General features: G+C 46.8%; 1 protein-coding gene across 3 annotated transcripts in view; it reads right to left on the bottom strand.

Annotated features, from left to right (window-relative positions):
* ASTN2 (astrotactin 2) overlaps window positions 1-20,725 on the bottom strand; it is an 893,996-nt gene that overhangs the window by 254,244 nt on the left and 619,027 nt on the right. For all 3 annotated transcript variants that reach the window (XM_012664418.1, XM_012664417.1, XM_012664419.1), the window contains one exon: window positions 933-1,057. In XM_012664418.1, coding sequence (XP_012519872.1) covers window positions 933-1,057 — 125 coding nt within the window. The remainder of the gene's footprint in view (window positions 1-932; window positions 1,058-20,725) is intronic.

Below are 20,725 nucleotides of genomic sequence, written 5' to 3'. Positions count from 1 at the left end.
TCCTCTGTCTACGCCATTTTACAGGAAAGGCTCGTGGAGGTTAGATGACTTGCCTGAGGTCTCCCAGAGCTCACAAGTGACAGGGGTGGTGGCATTTAAGCCTAAGTGTGTCACACTACGAGGTCTTCCCTGGGGGACCATTCCCCTCTCAGCGAGTCAGCGAGGGAGCTAGATCATCCATCCACCATCAGGGTGACCATTCTCCCGGGGCAGCGGCTAAGACACGCAACTCCCGTATCAAAAAGGCAGAGTCAAGACCCTTACGTCTTAGGACATTTCTCAACAACAGGGTGGGAGAGGAACTGGGAGAAGAAAAGGAGGAGCAGAAGGACATCCTGGGGTGGGACAGAAAATATGGAGTTCCAGGAGAGCCTGCAAAAGACAACGTCCCCATAGGGACAGACAGAGGTTTGCGGGAGTTGTTGGGGTTGGGGGGGGGCAGCTCAGTGGAGTGAAAAGGACAAAAGACTTGTTGCTATGGTTCTAGTCCTGGCAGATATGCTGTGTGGCCTTGGGCTGTTCCCTTCACCTCTCTGAACCGAGATTCCTTACGTACAACATAGGAAAAATAATACACACCCGATGAAAGGCTCGTGCCCACGTACCAAAAACAAGCTGTGTAACTCAAGTGCTTTCAAGCAGGAGAGCCTCTTGGTGGGAGTGTCCGCTGGCTTGACTTTAGAATGACTTAAAAAATGAACCAAGAAAACAAACTACTGGAAGTGAAAAAATATCAGAAAATTGTCAATTAGAGTTTTGAGACTCAGACACGGAGGCTAAACCCTCACTGGGAAAGAGTGTGCCTGTTCTCACAGCGGCACCTCTGGGAGGCCCGGCTGGGTCCGGCGTGGATCTGCTGAGGGCTGACGTGCACCTGCAGACCAGGTGTGTGGTCGGGGAGCCTGGGGAGGGTTCCAGCACGTGGGTCTTACCAGTGAGCAACTGGAGGTCCGGGAGGGGCTCGGAGAGGACCCCCCGGCACTGCTCCTCCACCGGCAGCGGGATCACCAACAGCCCGTCGGCCAGCTGGGGGAAGTCCTTGATGAAGTTGTTCTCCCTGTGGAGAGGAGCAGAGAGACTGCCAGATCCGGAAAGCGGAGGCTGCGGGGGCTGCAGGGCAAGGAGGCAGGATGCTGTGGTCAGAATAGACACTCTTGGGTGGGTGGCTTTGCTGTGATGCCTCTGGCTCCTGGAATCCTAGCTCTGAGAATGTGGCTCTAAGCTCCTGAATCAAGCTGGCTGTGGTTCAAATTCTGGCCCCATTGTTTGCTGGCTGTAAGACCTCGAGCAAGCTACTGTTCCTCTCAGAACCTCAGTTTCCTTGTCTATAAAGTGAGACTTAGATCTCAGGGCTGTTGTAAACACTTAACGGGATAAAGTTCTCCACTGTTTAAGACACATTATTCTATCAACCGTATATTGGGCTGCTACACGTCCCCTTGCAAAATGATGACGATGTTGAACCATGATGTGAGGGAACAGAGAATAGCGTGGAGTGTTTGAGGAACAAGGGAGCAAGATTAAGCTGAAGAAAGGAAGACTTGGAAAAATAGATGTTTGTTAAAGTGGAAGGGCCCTATGAGATTGTTTTTTTGGTGGGGAAGGGGTGTTCAAACTCCTTCTTTTACAGATGGGGAAACTGAGGCTGGGAGAAAGGGAGTGACTTGCTCAATGACAATGAATGGGTTGGATGCAAACCCCCAGCTCCTGACTCCCAGGCTAGTGCTCGTTCCCCTGCGCTAACTTTTTTAGGTACCTCTATCCCTTCCCTCTAGGGCAATCCCAGGGAACAGAAGACAGACCCCTGAACAGAGGTGGTTTTAAGAGGACGGCGGTGACAGGGCAGCGCAAGGAGGCAGGCTCCATTCTTTTAGGCAATAGACCTGCCTAAAACAGCCTGCCAAGAGAGGTGGTGAGCTTCCTGTTACTGGGGGTGTGCAAGCAGGACAGCCGACTGGCATGGACGGTATGGAGGGCGTTTCTGTATTAAATATGACTTTTTAGGTCCCTTCATATTCAGAGAACCTCAGAGTTAGGAACACTAATTACAATCTGGAGAAGAGCAGGAGAGGGAGGAGGAGGGGGAGGAGGAGAACAGGAAGGAGAGTGTTTATTACTTCATTTTGCCACCTGGAATGGGCAACCTTGAAATGAAAACGAGAAAGACAAAAACACAAATATGTGACGCCAAAGCAATGCCTTTGAAGCCTGGATCTCAGGCAGTTCAAAAGCAGCTATAAAAGTGTCAACTGGCCTGGGTCACCTTCCCGTCTGTGCTCAATGCCCCTGCATCCCACCCCAGGCATCTTTGAAGCTCATCATCGATTCATTCTTTTAGTGAGCACCTCTGAGTCCAGAGGATGTGACATTACCACCATCTTCAACATCACCAGCATTGCCATCATCATCGTCATCATTGTCATTGTCATCTCTATTATTTACTGAATCTTTACAATTTGCTGGGATCTAGCTAAGCACTTTACATACATTTTATCATTTAATCTTTACAGTGACCCTGCATGATAGATATTATTATCTTTAAATTACAGATGAGTAACAATGAGATCCAGTGTTAACAGGTGGTAAAACTGGGATTCGAACCTAGGCTGCCTGGGCCTGGGAATATCTGCCCGGGCATGCATGTGCATGATGGTGAGTTTCAAGGTTCACACTTGCCATTTAAGCATACTATTGTGTGCGGGTGTGCCATGTCTGTCTGTGGAGTCACTCTTGTTTGTCTATGTGTGCATGTGATCATGGGTTCTACCTCACTGGCTGGTCTTTGGTCTCTGCAAACCTGGGAGTGTGGAAGAACGATGCGAATAGAAAAAGATAGCCTTCCAGTTGATGTTACATGTAATGTGTAACACTAGCCAGGGTTTAGGGAACTAATGTTTCTCTTGTTTCCTTGTGAGGTGGCCTCCGGTGATACAGATCTTCTCTCAAGGATGTAGTGGAACGGAGGGATATTCCATGTCCTGGTCGGTCAACCCGCACGCACTGAGCACATTCTCAGGGTAGAGCCTTGTGCTGCAAGCTATGGACACAGAGATAGACTTGATTGTCCCCTTGTCCTCTAGATCTTCCCTGTCTAGTAGGAGAGACACCAATCGCCCATGCAGAACAGTCCGTGGGACCTGCTATCAGGAATTCTGTGTGGGCTGCATGCTTCTGCAGAAGCGTCCCTTCCCCATGAGACTCCAAGGATAGGAGAGGCCGAGGGTGGGGAGGTGGCGATGGCTTTGAAGACTGGCCTCCGGTTCTGCTCATATCACATCCTAACTATGTAACCTGGAGCAAACCACCCAAACTTCAATTTTGTCATCTGTAAAATGGGATCATAAAAAACTCAAAGCCTGCCTTAGTGGAGCAGCAATAATAATAATAGCCATTTATTGAGCACCTACTATGCGCCAGGCACAGTTACAAGTACTTTACATTTAGTCCTCACCCAACCCTACCGAGTACGTGCCATCACGATCCCCAGTTTGGAGACTGAAAAGCTGAAGTACAAAGCGGTCATGTAACTACTCAAGGCCTCACGGCTGGGAAGTGGGACATCCCAGAGGCCACACTCCTCATCACTGCTCAGGTGCAGTGTGCTAGAGACCTGCCTGTGATAGACACAGGCCGTCAAAGCTTCAAGGACCGCAGTGCCACTGGGTGCATAGAGCCTGGACAGGCTGCGGCCCAGAGAAGGATCTGCTGCCCATTAAAACATGACTGCCCACCAGGGGCTCTGTCCCCAGTATGACCTCACCAAGCCTCGTACCAATGCCACGGGATGGGCAGTGATTACATTCTTCATTAACTGATGGGGAAATGAGCTTTGAAGACCTAATGTGATTTCCGTGGACTTACACACTGAGTGCATTTGAGAAATGGGATCTGAAGGTAAATCCATCTTTTTTCACTTTACCACCTAGGGGTCTCCATTTCAAATCTCTGGAAATGTTTTTATAATTGCAGAGGAGGGAAGGTAGTGCCACCCTCCCTGCCCCCGCGTCCCTCCAATCCCTCTGCCTTCTTGTCAAGTCAATCTTAGCTTTGTAGGGAAATCTGACCCTGGACTGACCCTGGAGGGACCTTGGGAGGCGGGGGAGGTGGGGTGGCTGGAGGTGACGCTCCTTCTTGGAGGAAGGCTTTCCCTCTAAGCGTCCAGGAAACAGAGACACGCACGAGACGGACGGAGGAGACGGAGGGTGGGAGTTAGCTGGCCAGTGGGGGAGGCGGGGAGAGAGGAGGCAGGCAGGCGAGGAGGAAGCACCAGAGGACAAGACTGCGACAGCAACCGCGGCTTGGTCTCTCTGGTACTGGGTCCCTGGCGGCGGCCTGGGCACTGGCCACGAGACTTGCACGGCCTCTGCCAGCAGAGGGCGCCCAGGGCCTTCGCATCCACCAGCTCTTTCGGGAGGCAAAAGGCGGATGGGAACACCCGCCGTGGGGACAGTCCCTCTGGGCTGAGACCCTCCGGGCTGAGACCCTCCGGGAAGCCCAGACAGCAGCTCCCCAACCCACCCGCCTGGGAGAGGCAGGACGCTGGCTTAAACTCTGCGGTCAGAAACCGAATCCAGACTCTCAGAGCTTGTGTGTGTGTGGTAAAATCTACTAGGTAACTATCCCTAATAATGGAAAGAATAAGATTTACTAAGATTTATTGATTATTTTATCTGTGTTATTTAAGGTAGTGTGTCAAGAGTGTGTGTGAGAGAGAGATTTTAACCTCACACGAACTCTGTGAGACAACTACTATCCTTATTCCCATTTCATAGATGAAGAAACAGATGCTCAGAGAGGTTAAGGCACTCGTCCAACAGAGACCCACAGTCAGGAAGGGGCAGCGTCCAACCCGTATTCCAACCACTCCAGCTCGCGCCTGGGGCTCAGCAAAAGCACGTTCCACGGATCGGTACAAAGCCTGTGCCCTTGGTCACGTGCAGATGAGACCAGGAAGTTGTGTTGTTTTGTTCCCGGCCACAGGGGCGTGTGCTTTTGTGCGCACGGATTTCGCTGTATGTGCGAGTCTATGCGCATGTGTGTTCAAGTGGATGTCGTGTTTCATTTAGCAGTAGCGTCGCTGTTTAGATAAACATCTCTCAAAAGATGTCTATAAAAACTGTTCAATTTCAGTTGACACCACAGGGAAATGACTCATCGAATTTTTAAAATACTAATAGTAGATCCTGGGCCCTGGGCACTCTGGGAATGAAAGGGCTCATTCATTCCATAAACATTTATTGAGGGTCTACCCTGTTTCAGGGACTGTTTTGGACACCAGGGACACAGCAGTGGAAACTCAGAGGTGGTGGCTCCATTTGTGAAGACCAGGAGGGGACCCGACTGCTGTAATAAGGTCTACAAGACCCCCAACAATCTAGCTCCTGCTGCCTTATGTTTTGAGCCACTGCCCCCTGGATCACTGTTCTCCTGCTGCACTGACTGTCCTTAAGTTCCTCCTACAGGGTGTGCTCCCGTCCTACAAGTCCACTAGGACTTGTCCTCTCTCTGGGAGGGAAGTTCTTCCCCTCCTCTGCACCTGGACAACTACTCATCATTCACACCATACACTACTATTTCACTGCCTTTGAGAATCTTCCCACAGTCAGTTCCTCTGTTACACACTCTTACAGCGTCTTTCTCTTTTCTTTCATGAAGGGCTTCATAGTTTGTAACCGTACTGGTGCTCATGGGAGACCTTGTTGGACACCTGTCTTTCCCACTAGACTATTTAAGTTCCATGTGGGCCAACACTATGCCTCCAAGGTATTGCTGCCTCCCCGGGGCCTGGTAGTGCTAATTGAGTGAAACTGAGTCAAACTGAGCAAAACGTAGGTGTACCATGACCATTCGGTAAAGCAACGAAGGAAGGAAACCCAGAGACAATGGTAATGTGTGCACGACCTACATCTTTTGATGGAACCCTTTCTGATGTTTCGCCACGGGGTCCCAGGATGCTTCAGGATCTAAGGGATATTGGGGATTTGAGTCTAAACTTCCAATTCTTCCATAAGAAGCTTTTAAACCCTATTGTCTTCCCCTAACTTCTTAAGTGCACAGACACCCTGGCTCCCATGGAACTTGGAAAGAGGGGCCAGGGACCACTGAGCTAGTGGGCACCAGATGGGAAAAGGTGATGTCCCTAGGCAGGAGTTGGCTGGGCCTCCCCTTGTTGGTGTGCACATGGGCATTCAGGCGGGAGTGGGCTAAGGTGAGGAACACCAGCAGACAGCAAAAGGCTCCATTCAAAAACCACCTCTTCCATGACATCATTCCAATTCTCCCCAGCTAGAATAAATCTTTCCTATCACTTTCGTCTCATGCCTCTTGTTCATGAAAAGATTCCAGAAGTGGCCTTGGGATCTGGTGGTAGAAAGGGCATGGGGTTAGAAGCCATGTAGACATGGATCCACATTCTGGCTGTGTGATCTTAGGAGAGTCACTTAAATGTTATGAGCCTCAGTGATTTCATCTGTCAAGTGGGGGCAATGAGTTCAGCTTCAAAGAGTTGGGAGGAGAATTTATGCAAATTTATCTTTAATGCTTATTTCTTTTCTTGAATCCCACGCTAGATTCTGAATCTCTTCAAGGGTCTCAGAGAGCCCAACACAGTGCCTGGCTCACAGTACGTGCCCCTGAGCATCTGCTGAACCTTGTGCAGAGGTGAGAGGCAAGTGTCTTTACCCTCCAACACCACCTGTGCATGACCTCTAAGTGACGCAAATCCTACAGACCTTTACAGTGAGGATACACCGTGCCTAGCTTCCTTCTGATCAGCCCTGCTCACAGCAAAGACAAGCAGGGGGCCTGGACTCTGCTGCTCTCCCCACCCTTCCCCAGGTGTTCCCTTCCTTTTTCACCCCTTTTAAGAATATGTGTGAGCATTTTGGATACATTAATACACAGCAAACAGCCAGAGCCTTCACCCCTCAGTTCTGGGGAAATTAGCATTTAAATTGAGGTATTTCAGGGAGGTAAATCACCCCAGCGCCAGCCAGCACTGTCTGCAGCCTGTTTTTATTTGGAGAAAGCTAGGAACCTTGGTCTGAGAGCTATTGAGTTTGCAGGGAGGGGCCCACTCTCCCTGCCTGGCTCTCTGGCTCTTCCTAGGCTGCCCAGAACCTCCATAAAAGGTTGCATTAAACTCCCAGCACTGATGAGGACATCTCCCCGGTTTGTGCTGTGCTCTATTCCTCACCTCCAACTCAACTAAGCCTTTCTGCCAAGTGAAAGGAGTGACTTTGGCTGAGATCTGGTGCCCTTCTTGAACCAGGCGTTGGGAGACCTGTTCTCATCTTGGCTCTGTCACTGCTTGGCTGTGTGATTTCGGGAAGCCACTCCTCTTCTCTGGAACTGAGAGGGGTAGGGATGGGAGCTGGTACAAAATGTTTGTTTGAAACTCAGGCTGGGAGGCATCGGGCTAGACTTTGTTTATAGCTGTTTTGTAGCTGCTGGAGTGTATAAGGGCTGGTGGTGATTAAACTGATGCTAACACTGGCTTGTCTAAGCCCACTCTGACACTTTGCCCTTCCTGGGGAGCACTTAGGAATTCTGTTCTTATATGATCTGCTTCTTAATTATGGGTCTTATTTTAAGTTCTCTGGTCAAGCACTCAAGACAGTTATTCTATCATGTGTCCTTTAATTCATTCATTAATTCATTCAATAAATCTTTACTATTATGTGCCAGACATTAGGAATACAATAATAAAAAAGATATTCTCTGTCCTCCAGTTACTCATAGCCTGGCAGGAGACACAAAAGTGTGCAAATGTTCCTATGTATGTGTGCACACGTATGCAAGGTAAATAATGTTTTTCAGAATGTTAAAACGAAGCATTTTTCATTCTCTGGAAATCATATTTGAGCTTTGCATCTCAAAGCTGACTCTGTATCGTCTCGAGTTGGACAACAGTTTTAAAAGCCAGCCTGTGCTGAAAATGAAGGTTCCCTTCTAGATCAAAAGCTAGGCCTGGCCTACACGGATCATTATGCTTTATTTTAATATGCAGATGGTGCAGGTGATAACTTCAGAGGAGTTGCCACCAGACAGGAAAGGGAAGTAGGAGACTCTTCTTTCTGCCACTGGTGCTGCAAGGAATTGTTGAAGAGGAAGGCCAAGAGGCTAAGAGTTCAGCTGTGAGTGTCTCAACAATGCTCCTTCTGGAAGTCAAATCACCCGTCACTCACCCCAAGTGTGAGGATGGTACCAACAAATGCTTAAGATATCAACAAAGGGTTTGGGGAAAAATCTCTGGGCAGTTGAACAGGGGCCATGGAGTTTGTTCCCCTAGTCTGGGGAGTTTGCAAGCCCCTTCATTCAACAAGCCAACATGAGCTCCCATAAGAAGGTGGCAGAAGGTGAGGAAGAGGCTTGAATTCAGCCCCCCCAAGTTCTGTACTCACAGGGCAATGGGGATAAAGCTGCCAAGACTTCCTGGCATAATTCTCCTGCTCCCATAGAGGCCAAGATGGTGGAGGAGGCTGAGATCAGAACAATTAGAACAAAGGGGGCTTCAGAGCATAGAGCCATAATGACTTTGGACTTTGGCTGTGGGTTCCAACCCATCATCCCTCTCTCAGAAGACTGCCCTCGACTATCCATATCATGATAGTTACCAGTGCAAAGGTTCAGAGCCAAGCTCAAACAAGAAATCACACAGCAAACACCAGCAAGGATCTGTAAGACCATGTTTGCACCAGAGACCTTCCCCACCAGCATCTGCCTGCATGCTCAGGCCAAGCCAAGGGGTGTAGGGGAGGCTGCAGGGAAGGGAGAGACCCGGCTGGGGAGCTTCAGTTTGAACAGACTATGTGTTTACCCTGGAGAAAGTTTTATAGCCTTAATCAGCAAGTGGAAATACTTCTTTGCTATCAGTGGGATGAGAACATGAGGGAATGATTATGTCAGTTGTAGAAAATTAAGGCTTCGGTGTTTTGCATACTGAGTTGCAGTGAAAAAATGTTTGAACCCTTGACGGTGTACACAGACAGTTATAGGTTAGAGTGATAATGTTTAAGGTTCATGGGAGAAGTTCGGGGACCAAGGGAGTATAGAGAAGGAGGATTTAATGCAGACTGGAGAAGTCAGGAAGGCTCCCTGGAGGAAGTGAGTCTTGACAGATTGGGAGGGAGTATTCAGCGGGAGGGCAAAGAAGGGGAGGGGAGGGTGGGGCCCGGGTAGAAAGAATAGCATGCGCTGAAGTCCAAAGGTGTGTGTGTGTCTGTGAGAGAGAGAGAGGAGAGAGAGGATAAAACACTCACACGGCATATTCTAGAAATCGGAAGAAACTAAGTTTCGAAAGAGTAAGTCTGGAAGGAGGGAAGCCAGTTATGAGGCTCTATGGTAATCCAGGCAAGCCACCATGAAGCGGTTGTATAGCGCAATGTGGAGAGGGGGCGCAGCTGTGAGAGGCCTGGGAGGCAGCACCGGCTGGTCTCAACCATCACCTGCATGTGGTAGGAAGTGGAAGGAGCCTGGGATACGTGGAGTAGCTGTGAGCCCGCGGAGTCAAAACCATGCCCCTGCACTGACTCCAGGCACCTGTCTCCCCGAGATCTGCTTGTTACTAAGCACTAGAGCCCTCTGCATATGCTTGTGTTTATTAGCCATGGCCAGAGAACAGACCATTGTGCTTTGGCCCTCACAGAAGTCCTCAGCCTCCTTTCTGCCTCTGCCAGCTGTCAGTCCATCGCAGTTTAACTGCATAGCTATCGGGGAGACTCAAGCCAAATCCCCAGCGTTTCATGCCAGCTCAGCCCCCTCCCAGATGGAGGCTCTCAGACTACCATTTGTCCAGGTAGCCCCGTGTTCCACGGGGATGGCAGATGGCAGCTCGTGACCCCTTCCTTCCAGGCTGTTTCTAGGATCCTGGTTGCTGAGTTGCTTCACGTGGTCCACACATATGGGCCATTCTAATCCCAGCCAATGCTCCCAGAAACGATAACCATTCCTGTGTCCATTTGATAGGAGAAGAAACAGAGGCAGGGTGGAGGAGTGACTTATTTAAGGGCTCCCAGGTCTTTTGTTTGTTTGCAGAGCCAGGACTGGCTACCAATCCACGTTCTTCATTTCCAACCCAGACCTGTTTCTGCTCGTGTGTTCTCAGTGTTAGTAAGAACGACCGCTCCACCTGGCTGACACCCTCTCTGAACGGTCAAGCCCTTCAAAGCAGGGGCTGTGTTTGATTTTTCTTTGCAACTGTCTCTGAGCCCTCCTGCCAGCTTCCTAGACAGACCTCACGGTGCCATCTCCTCCACGAAGCCATCCCTGAGCCCCTTGGGAAGCAACGTCCTTCTGCTTCCACAGCGCTAGACTCTGGCTCCGACCTCAGGATCACCGTCTCTGCTGGGATGTTCTCTGGTTGCCTGTCTCCCGTCTCAGATTCAACGTTTGGTGTTGCAGGAATCGACAGGACTAGTTCCCCTCAGGGCCTCCCCCTCCCCACAGTCCGACTCCAGAGTCCGGTACAGACACAGCCCATAATAACTGTCTATTCTGGCTCAGGCCACCGTCTGCTTCCACAGGGACTGCTGCGGCAGCCTGATAACAACACTCTCTGCAGCCAGCCTTGTCCCTTCAAATTCACTTACTATCCTGTGGCCAGAATGATTTTCTGAAATGATGATTCTAACCCAAATGTCTCATTAGCTCCACGTCCTGGTATTTTATCAGTGCCATAACAAATCGCCAGAAACTCGGTGGCTCAAAACAACATAAACTTATTATCTGATAGTTCTGTAGGTCAGAAGTCTGACATGGGATTCTGGGATAACATCCAGGTGTCAGCCAGATTACACTGTTTCTGGAGGCTTTAGGGGGGATCAGTTTCTTTGTGTTTTCTTTTTCTTTTTTTTTTTTTTTTGAGACACAGTCTCACTGTGTTGCCCGGGGTAGAGTGCCGTGGCGTCAGCCTAGCTCACAGCAACCTCAAACTCCTGGGCTCAAGCGATCCTCCTGCCTCAGCCTCCCGAGTAGCTGGGACTACAGGCATGCGCCACCATGCCCGGCTAATTTTTTCTATATATTTTTAGTTGTCCAATTAATTTCTTTCTAATTTTAGTAGAGACGGGGGTCTCACTCTTGCTCAGGCTGGTTTCGAACTCCTGAGCTCAAACAATCCGCCTGTCTCGGCCTCCCAGAGAGCTAGGATTACAGGCGTGAGCCACCGCGCCCAGCCGTGTTTTTGCATTTCTTGAGGCTGCCCATGTCCCCTGTCTCCTGGCTTTCTTCCTCCACCTTCAAAGCCAGCCAAGGCAAATCAAGTCCTTCTCTGACCACAATTACCTTGTCTGGTTCTCTGCCCCCCTCTTCCACTTTAAGGACCCTTATGATGACATTGGGACTACCTGGATCATCCAGGCTCCTCTTTAGCTCAAGATCAGCTGATGAGCAACCTTACTCCACCTGCACGCCTTATGCCCCTTTGCTATGAAAGGCAACTCATTCACAGGTCCCGGGGACTGGGACATGGACATCTTGAGGGGGGGCCATTATTCTGCCTGCCACAGTCTAAGTTTCTTTTTTTATACCAGGAGGGCTATGTTGCTGTTTCTCATTTGGGGGTTAGAGGCCCCTTCTCTGTGTTTCCGCAGCACCCATTCTGTCCCTATGCTAGCTTTTTCACACTGGAATGTTTTTCCTGGTCATTCTTTGTCTCCCTCACTGGACCAAGGGCAAGAACCACGTCTGTCTTACTCACTGCTGTGCATCCAGCCCTAAGACAGTGGCCGATGCATGCACCAGGGACTCGGGAAGTGCTTACTCAATGACTGAATGAGCTCCTCTTAGCTGAATGAAACTATAGGGGAGACACCGTTCAGCTGTGGGACTGCAATCTCCCTCCCAGGGGGCCTAGGTCATTGCCTTATTCGTCTCTGTTTCCCTTCCCATCCCTCCCTCTCTTCCCTAGATACCTAATACACACAATAGCAAGCGTCATTTTTTAAGGCTAATACCCATTGATTGTTTACAACGTGCTAGACATAATTCTGACGACTTTGCCCACATGACCTCATTTCACATTCACAAAAACCCTGTGAAGTAAGTACTCTTATTCTGTGGTTTTTCTTTTTTCCTTAAATGAGGGAACACAGAGATAAAGAGGTTAAAAGCACAGACTTTATATAAGCTGGGCTTTGAATAGTATAACCCTGTGTTCTTAAACGCTATGCAAAAATATGCAGTCAATGTTTACTTTTGCCCCTAAATGAAATGCTGAAAAGTAAAGGTTGATGCATTGTAAACGCCAGCGCTGGCTGAATGTCCCAGAAGGATGCCCTTTATTGAATGCGTATCAAACGTGTTAGGTGCTCTGCAGGCTTTGTTTTGTTGCCAACCTCGACAATCTCGTGGGGTAGGTATTATCATCTCCTCGATGGAGGCGAGATCACTTTCCTAGAGTCACGTATGATTGAATCAGGGCTGTCTGGCTCCACTCTGCCACCTATCTGTGTGGCCATGATCGCACCTGTCTTCTTTCCTCTCCCTTGCCCGCCCTCATTCATACACACATGTGCATGAACACGCACACACACGCACATCCACACACACAGTGAAGCCTGGGGCACACAGCATCTTCCTTCTCTAAATGCAAAACCGCTTCCGCCAGTGGCATCAAACTCACTTAAGCATTCCAGGCATGACCGTTACTAACTCCTGCCCTGGTAATTGCGAGCCCTGAAATTGAAAGAAATTGCAGGCTAGAGAAACATTATCTTCTCCTCAGCTACTTCGCCCTCCATCTCCTTGCCTGTGTGTGTCAGCACTGGGATTCCTCGTCCCGTCATAACACCGGGAACAGGCTGAGTTGCTGTCACTGGGTCCTGTGGACCCTCTTCCAGAACTTCCCCCTCCAGTTCTCCAGGGAAGGACTCGAAGGCCCTGCTACCTCGACATAAAACTTTAGAGGTGGGGGTGGAGGAAGTTCAACATCACTAGGTCCAACGTCTGCATTTTTCTGACAGAGTACCATCATTATCTCTATTTCTCAGATGCTATAAATGCGCCATAAATGAGATTCAGGGAGGAAAATTCGTCTTGGTCCAGAATCCACAACCCAGATGAAGCCAAACAGAAATTCAAACTTAAAGCCTGCCTCCTTAACGGGACTGCAGGGCCCGAGTGCGGGAGGCCCTGGTTCAAGGTGGTGGCTGAGCTCTCTGACGAGGGGCACCTCTTAGCCTAGCTCTCTTTCTTCAGCCCGACCCCTGGGGCTGCAGGCTCCAGGTTACCTCCCCCAGTCCCTAAGAGGTCTAGCTGTTTGTTTTATCACAGTCAAGAGCTGAAGCCAATAGCCCTGTAACTTCAAAAATGTTTCAAGTCCAACTAGGATCTTCATACTCTGGTGTTCAGGGCACTTTCTGTTCTCAGGAGTCCTGTATCCCACAACACCGTTGCACTCTACACTCCTCAAGGGCCGGGATTTCAGTGTCCCGAGCACCTAGCATAAGAGCAGACACACAGTAGGTGCACAAAAGCCCTTGCCAAACGAGTCCAAGGGCTGAATCCCAGGGCATGTCATCATCCCTGCTCATGTACCTGCAGTCCTGCCCTGGACAGGGAGCCGGAAGGCCCAGGTTCCGCAAAGCTGCGCCAATAACTTGCTGCATGGTCTTGAGCAAGTCAGTTCCCATCTCTAGGGAGCCTTGAAGACCTGAGGTCATCCGTTTGACTAACGCAGGTGTCCCCACGTGGCTCCCCACGAGGGCTGAGAGGAAGTTCCCGTGATGAGGAATGGCCCTGTTTTCATGGGCACTTTGTGTTTTCTTACATGTTTTTGAAGTAGTCTTTGCAGTCAGAGACACCTGGACTTGCACCCTGGTTCCACCTCTCACCCCTTATGTGGCTTTGGTTGGACAGAACATTGAACATTTCCTGGGATTTTGTGTCCTCATCAGAAAAATGGGAATAATGGTCATCCTTGCCTCTCATACTTGCTGTAAAGATGAAAAGAGCCCATAAAATGAATTGCTCAGCAGAAGGCCTGGGACTAGCAGGCTCTCAATAAACGGTAGCTGTGGCTGCTGTCAAATGCACCACTCTTGCACATTTTAATTTAATACATTCAAAACACTTGTTGTGATTAGAAATAAGAAGGATGCAAGAAGGACCTCAAACCCTTTTCTTCTATCCCTGCTGTGATACATACACAATTTGTTCAAGAGCTGTAATGAGAACATAGGACATGTGGCTACTAATTTGGGGTTCTCTTCTTTATATCGTGGAAATCTTTTTTTTTTTTTTTTTTGCTGGTAAAACTGATTCTTTCCTAACCACATACCTTGCCCACAACCTCTGGTAGAGTTGTTAATGCTAAAGGCAATGCCTCCAGCACCGTGTTGAATATCCCCCTTCCTATGGCAGCATGCGCTGAAATTGCTGTGAGTGTATCTATTTCCCTAATTTTGGGAGCAGGGACTAACTGTCTTCTCTTTCCTCCTCCAGCTGCTAACAATGTATTGGGGACATAGAAGATGCTCAAAATGTTTTTAAAATTGAGCCTCCAGTAGATTGAACTCCAAATTAAAGGAAAAAGATGTTTCAAAACTCCTAACATAAAGCAAAAGATAGGAAAAATCAAAGCCACATTTTAACTGACCACACAGCATCAATTCATTTAGAACTTCATTCCTAGTAGTAGTTAGAAAGGGATAACTTCTTTTTTTTTTTTTTTTTTCTTTAATGTTAACATTTAAAACCCAGCCATGAGGGGGACTTTGGAATCAGAATACATGGCCTAAATAAAACTCGTTCTGGTGTGAATTTGTGGCTGGGGTCACATCTCTGAAAGTTTCTTCTTCCCTTTTGTCTTTCCCATTCTCCCTGGGGCACCTTGGAAGTCTTTCCATCTAGCCACCTCTAATGAGCTTTGCAAAATGAGAAACCTGCTGCGGTAGAAGAAAATCTAATAGCAATTGCTTTCTTGTTCACTCTCTCTCTCCCTCCTCTTTCTCTCTCCTTTTTTATTAGTCATTAGCAATGGAGAAAGAAAACACCCAAAGGCAATAGACAGGCAATAATATTTGCACGTGCTTTCTGCAACACTGCACTAATGAGGAGCCCTGGCCATCTCTCATACCGCTTCTTGTTCAATTCCAACAGTCCTGACATCAGCTGCAGCCAAATCCAGAACTCAGCTAGTGTGGACATGAACCAGTTTGCTTCACAACCAAGGTGAGGTATGCATACTGTACAGGACAGTTGGAATTTGTTTTTAAGTGCTCCTTAAAACCAAGGGATGTTGGGCCTAGAAAAATAAAAATCCAATTAATGAACACAGTTTTTGGTCTTTGCAAAATCTGACATCAAAATATAATTGAATCCAGTTCCTAAGACTCTGGATCTAGCTTCCCACCTTGTTAGCTACTGGTTATGTTGTCATATGCAATCACAGGATTGTGAGAACCCTCAAGCTTGTCTGTAATAACCCTACCCACACTCACTGAGAGAGGATCCTACTAAGTGTGTGACCTTGAGCAAGCTATTTAATTTTAGAAGGCTCAGTTACCTCTTTTGTAAAATGGGGATCATAATAGTATCTACTTTTATAGACTCAATTATGAGGGACAATGAATACAAACAGCCTGTGCATATGTTTGATTGTGTGGTTAAATCATACTGTTACTATGGTTATTTATTTCCCAGGAAGAAAGACCAAGTTAAAGTTCTACCTCTGCCTCTTGCAACTCTGGACAAATTGCCATACCTTCCTGAGCTTCAGTTTCCTCATTTGTAATCGGGACGAAACAGCAGCACTGGTGTTGCTGAGTGGTAGAACTAACAAGCTGATGCCGGCAGCATAGGACCTGGCACATCATACTATGTGCTCCATAAATGTTAAGTATTGTTTTTATTATTGTTATTATTAAGAATATGGCTTAGGTTTTAAAAAATAATAAGCAGTAGAAAATCCCAATGAATCAACACCAAAAAACTGCTGGAACTAATAAGTGATTATGGGAAGGTTGCAGGATACAGATTTAAACACAAAAGTCAATTGCTTTCTCATATACCAGCAATGAACAACAGAGAATTTGAAAATTAAAAACAAAACACCATTTACATTAGCACCGAAAAATGAAATACTTCGGTCTAAATCCAAGGAAATACATATAAGATCTATATGAGGAAAACTACAAAACTCTGAAGAAAGAAATCAAAGATCTAAATAAATGAACCGATTCCATGTCCATGTTCAATATTGTTAAAATGTCAGTTCTTCCTAACTTGATCGATAGATTCAATGCATTTCCAATCGAAATCCTAGTAAGGTATTTTGTAGGATTGACGAACTGATTTTAAAGTTTATATGGAAAAGCAAAAGACCCAGAAGGGCCAACACAATATTGAAGAAGAAAAGCAAAGTCAAAGGACTGACACTACGTGACTTTAAGACTTACTATAAAGCTACAGTAATCAAAACAGTGTAATATTGGTGAAAAAATAGACAAAAAGATCAATAGAACAAAATAGAGCGCCCAAAAATAGGCTCATACAAATCTAGCCAACTGATCTTTAGAAAGAAGCAAAGACAATTCAATGGAGAAAAGACAGTCTTTTCAACAAATGGTGCTGAAACACAGAGAGGACCATGTGCAAAAAGAAGGGGAGGGAGGGAGAGAGCATCTAGATATAGATCCTACAGTTTTCTGAAAAATTAATTCAAAATTATCATAAGCCTAAATGTAAACAACGAAACTAGAAAACTTATAGGAGATAACACAGGAGAAAAATTTGGGAACTTTGGGTTTGTTGATGCGTTTTTAGATACAACATCAAAAGCATGATCCTTGAACGAAAAAAAAAATGACAAGCTGGATTTTATTAAAATTAACACCTTCTGCTCTGTGAAAGACACTATTAAAATAATGAAAAGACATGCCACAGACTGGAAATATTTCCAAAACATATATCTGGTAAAGGACTTCTATCCAAAACATACAAAGAGTATACTTAAAATTCAACAATAAGAAAACAGACAATCTGATTAAAAAAATGAACAAAAGAGCTGAACAGACACCTCACCAAAGAAGACATACAGATGGAAAATGAGCACATGAATACATGCACATCATCACGTCATTCTGGAACTGCAAATTAAATGATCATGAAACACCACTACGTGACTATTAGAAGAACTAAAATGCAAAACACTAATACCACCAAATACTGGCAAAGATGTGGAGAAAACAGAAAGAGCTCGTTAATGGTGGGAATGCAAAATGGTATAGCCACTTTGGAGGACGGTTTGGAGTTTCTTACAAAGCTAAACAGTCTTACGATACAACTCAGCAATTGCATTTGTTGATATTTACCCAAATGAGTTGAAAACGTGTCCACACAAAGTTCTGCACGTTTATGGTGACCTTTTTCATATTTGCCCAAATTTGGAAGCAACCAAGACATCTTTCACTAGGTTATTGGATAAACAAACTGTAGTACATCCGTATAACTGTATGTTATTTGGCAATAAAACAAATGAGCTACCTGCCACAAAAAGACGCAGAGGACCTTAAATGCATGTTGCTAAGTGAAAGGAGCCAGTCTGAAAAGGCTTCCTACTGTATGACTCCAACTATACGACATTTTGGAAAAGGTAAAGCTATAGAGACAGTGAAAAGATCAGTGGTTGCCAGGGGTTCAGGGAGAGGGATGGAGAGAGGAGCAAGTGGAACATGGGATTTTTAGGGCAGTGAAAGTATTCTGTGTGATGCTGTAATGGTGGATGCAGGGTGTTATATACTTGTCAAAACCCATAGAGCGATAGAACACAAAGTGTAAACTGTGGACTTCAGTTACTAATATTGTGTCACTAATATTGTGTCAATATTGGCTCATCAATTGTAACAAATACACTACACTAATGCAAGGTTGTTAATAATAGGAGAAAAACAGTGGGAGGGAAAAGAGGAGGTACATGGGAACTCTGTACTTTCTGCTCAACTTTTCTATCAACCTAAAACTGCTTTCAAAAATAAAATTAATTAAAATAATAGTAATATGCCTAGTCTGGGTAGTTGCATTATATTTTGTTGTTACAGAGTGGGAAACAACAAACTACAGCTCTTTAGTCAATGTGACCGCCACCTATTTTTGTAAATAACGTTTTATTGGCGCACGGCCATAGCTGTTTATTTTTGTATTGTTTGTGGCTGCTTTGGTACGACACTGCAGAGCTGGGTCACTGTGCTAGAGCCCACACGGCCCACAGAGCTCAAAGTGTTTATTCCCTCGCCCTTTACAGGAAAAGTTTGCTGATCCCTGTTGTAGAGTATAGACTTTGAAGCTGGGGAGTGTGTTTAGAAGCTGTTTAGTGCAATTTCCTAATAGATGCTGGAATCACTGCAAACACAGTACCGTGGAAGGAACAAATTCTCAAGTCCAAACTCTCCGGTGAGTGTGACCTTCAGCATGTTAATCTTGACCTTAGAAATCAGCCTCTCCTTCTCCCTCTGCTTTTCCTTTAGGCCACACTTTCGGATCTAGAAAAAGCTTGTCAGAGTAGAACCTGGGCCTGTACTCGTTACTCACAGTCTTCATTCTGAGTCACTTTTCTTGACCTCAAACCACCCTGCTGCTGAACTTCCTGGTATTCCCCTTCCTGTTCATTTCCTGCCCCCAACCTCTGCTTCTGATTTTCAAGTTCAATGCCAGATCTGGGCGCCTCAGATATGGCTCTGTCTCCTTTGGCTCCCTTTAAATGGAAAAGTACTATAGTAGGATAAATAATGACCTTCAAAGATATTCAGGTCCTGGTTGGGCACAGTGGCTCACACCTGTAATCCCAGCACTTTGAGAGGCCGAGGGAGGAAGATTACTGGAGGCCCGGAGTTCAAGACCAGCCTGAAGAGCATAGCAAGACCCTATCTCTACAAAAAACTTTTAAAAATTAGCAGGTGTGATGGCTTGCTCCTGTAGTCTCAGCTACTCAGGAGGCTTTGGCAGGGGGATCACTTGAGCCAGGGGTTCAATGTTGTAGTGAGGTATGATTGTACTCCAGCCTGGGCAACAGAGTGAGACCCTGTGACTACAAAAATAAAAATAAAAAAACCCTGGAACCTATGAATAGTACCTTATGTTGTGGGCTGGATTGTGCCCCCTCCCCCAAAAAACCTCACATGTTGAAATCTTCACAGTTACCTCCCCAAAATTTCAGAATGTGACTGTATTTAGAGATAGGTCCTTTACCTATATAGGTAATTAAGCTACAGTGAGACCATTAACACGGACTCTAATCCAATCTGACTAGTGGGTCCTCATAAGAAAAATAAATATGGACACACAGACACCAGGAATGTGCATGCCTAGAGGAAATACCATGCGATGACACAGTGAGCAGGTGGCCATCTGCCAGCCAAGGGGAGGGGCCTCAGAAGAAACCAACCCTGCTGATGTCTTGATCGTGGACTTCCAGCCTCCGGAATTGTGAGAAAACAAATGTCTGTCTTATGTTTCAGCCTCTCAGTCTGTGGCATTGTGTTCTGGCAGCCCTAGCAAATTAATATATCCTATATGGCAAAAGGGACTTTCCAGAGGAACAATCCCCTAGTCCAACCTCTCCATCCATATTAACGAAAAGATCTTAAAATGAGGAGACTATCTGGATCATCTGGGGGAGCCTTAAGTGCCATTATGTATGTTCCTGAAAGAGAGAAACGGAGGGATACTTGAATACGGGATGGACAGAAGGTGATGTGAGGATGGAAGGAGAGACTGGAGCGACGCAGCCACAAGCCAAGGAATGCCGGCGGCTGGAAGACGAGTAGTGGCTTCTCCCGGTGGGGGGGGCCCTCCAGAAGAAAGCCCTCCTAACACCTTGATCTTAGCCTTACGAGACGCAGTTGGGTTATGGCTTGCAGAGAGAGCTGTGACAGAATGTGTGTATTGTTCAAACCACCATGCTGTGTAATTGGTTACAGTAGCCACACAAATATTAATGCATGCACTTTTTCAGATAAATATGGCCTGGAGCTTAGTTTGGTCCCCAGGCTCTCCCCCGCCACGGCCACCCAGCTTCCAAGCAGGAGTCGGCCAGCCACTTAAGCACCGCCCTGTCCAAACAAGAGCGGCATGCTGATGTAACCTACATGCCTAGCAACTCCGTAAAGCACATACATGCTTTGACAGCCACCAAGACCAAGTCCGAGTCCCTGCCCCAAAATGGATTAGTCCATGTGATCTTCGGCCTATTACCGAATCCGTCAAAGCCTCGATTTCCTAATCAGTAAATGAGGATCAAATTATCAACCTTCTGCGGTTGTTGTGAGGATTATAAATGATATAAGTAAAATGAAGAACACACCTTCTGGAATAGATTACTAATGTTCTCAATAAGTAGTAGTAATGATTGCTGCCGTTAATTGTTTTGGGTTCTCCCGTAATTCTAACTGATTTCCATTTCCCAAAGCCACTGAGCGAACTTGGAAACCATGGTTTAGAGCTTAGTTCTGGCACCGATCCAATGAATTTGTACCAGCTACTTCCCTCTCTCATTTCTCCAGCTCTCTGTGAGATGCTTAGAATCTAAAACCCATGGTCATCATTGAATTCAGTCCTGCTAATTTGCACTTCAGGGGGACTGAGTGGCTTAACTTCTGAGATGCTAACTGATGTTCCCAAGGCCACACAGCTAATGAGTGAGAAGCCTGCAACTGAAGTCCAGGTTTCCAACGTGCTGTCCATGATGCCACACTGCGTCCTACCTGCTAGGCCCACCTCTCCAAATCCT

Source organism: Propithecus coquereli, unplaced genomic scaffold (assembly GCF_000956105.1).
Source record: "Propithecus coquereli isolate 6110/MARCELLA unplaced genomic scaffold, Pcoq_1.0 Scaffold89, whole genome shotgun sequence".
NCBI classification, from domain to species: domain Eukaryota; kingdom Metazoa; phylum Chordata; class Mammalia; order Primates; family Indriidae; genus Propithecus; species Propithecus coquereli.
Note: the sequence above shows the minus strand (reverse complement) of the source record. Positions and strands in the feature narration are given on the sequence as shown.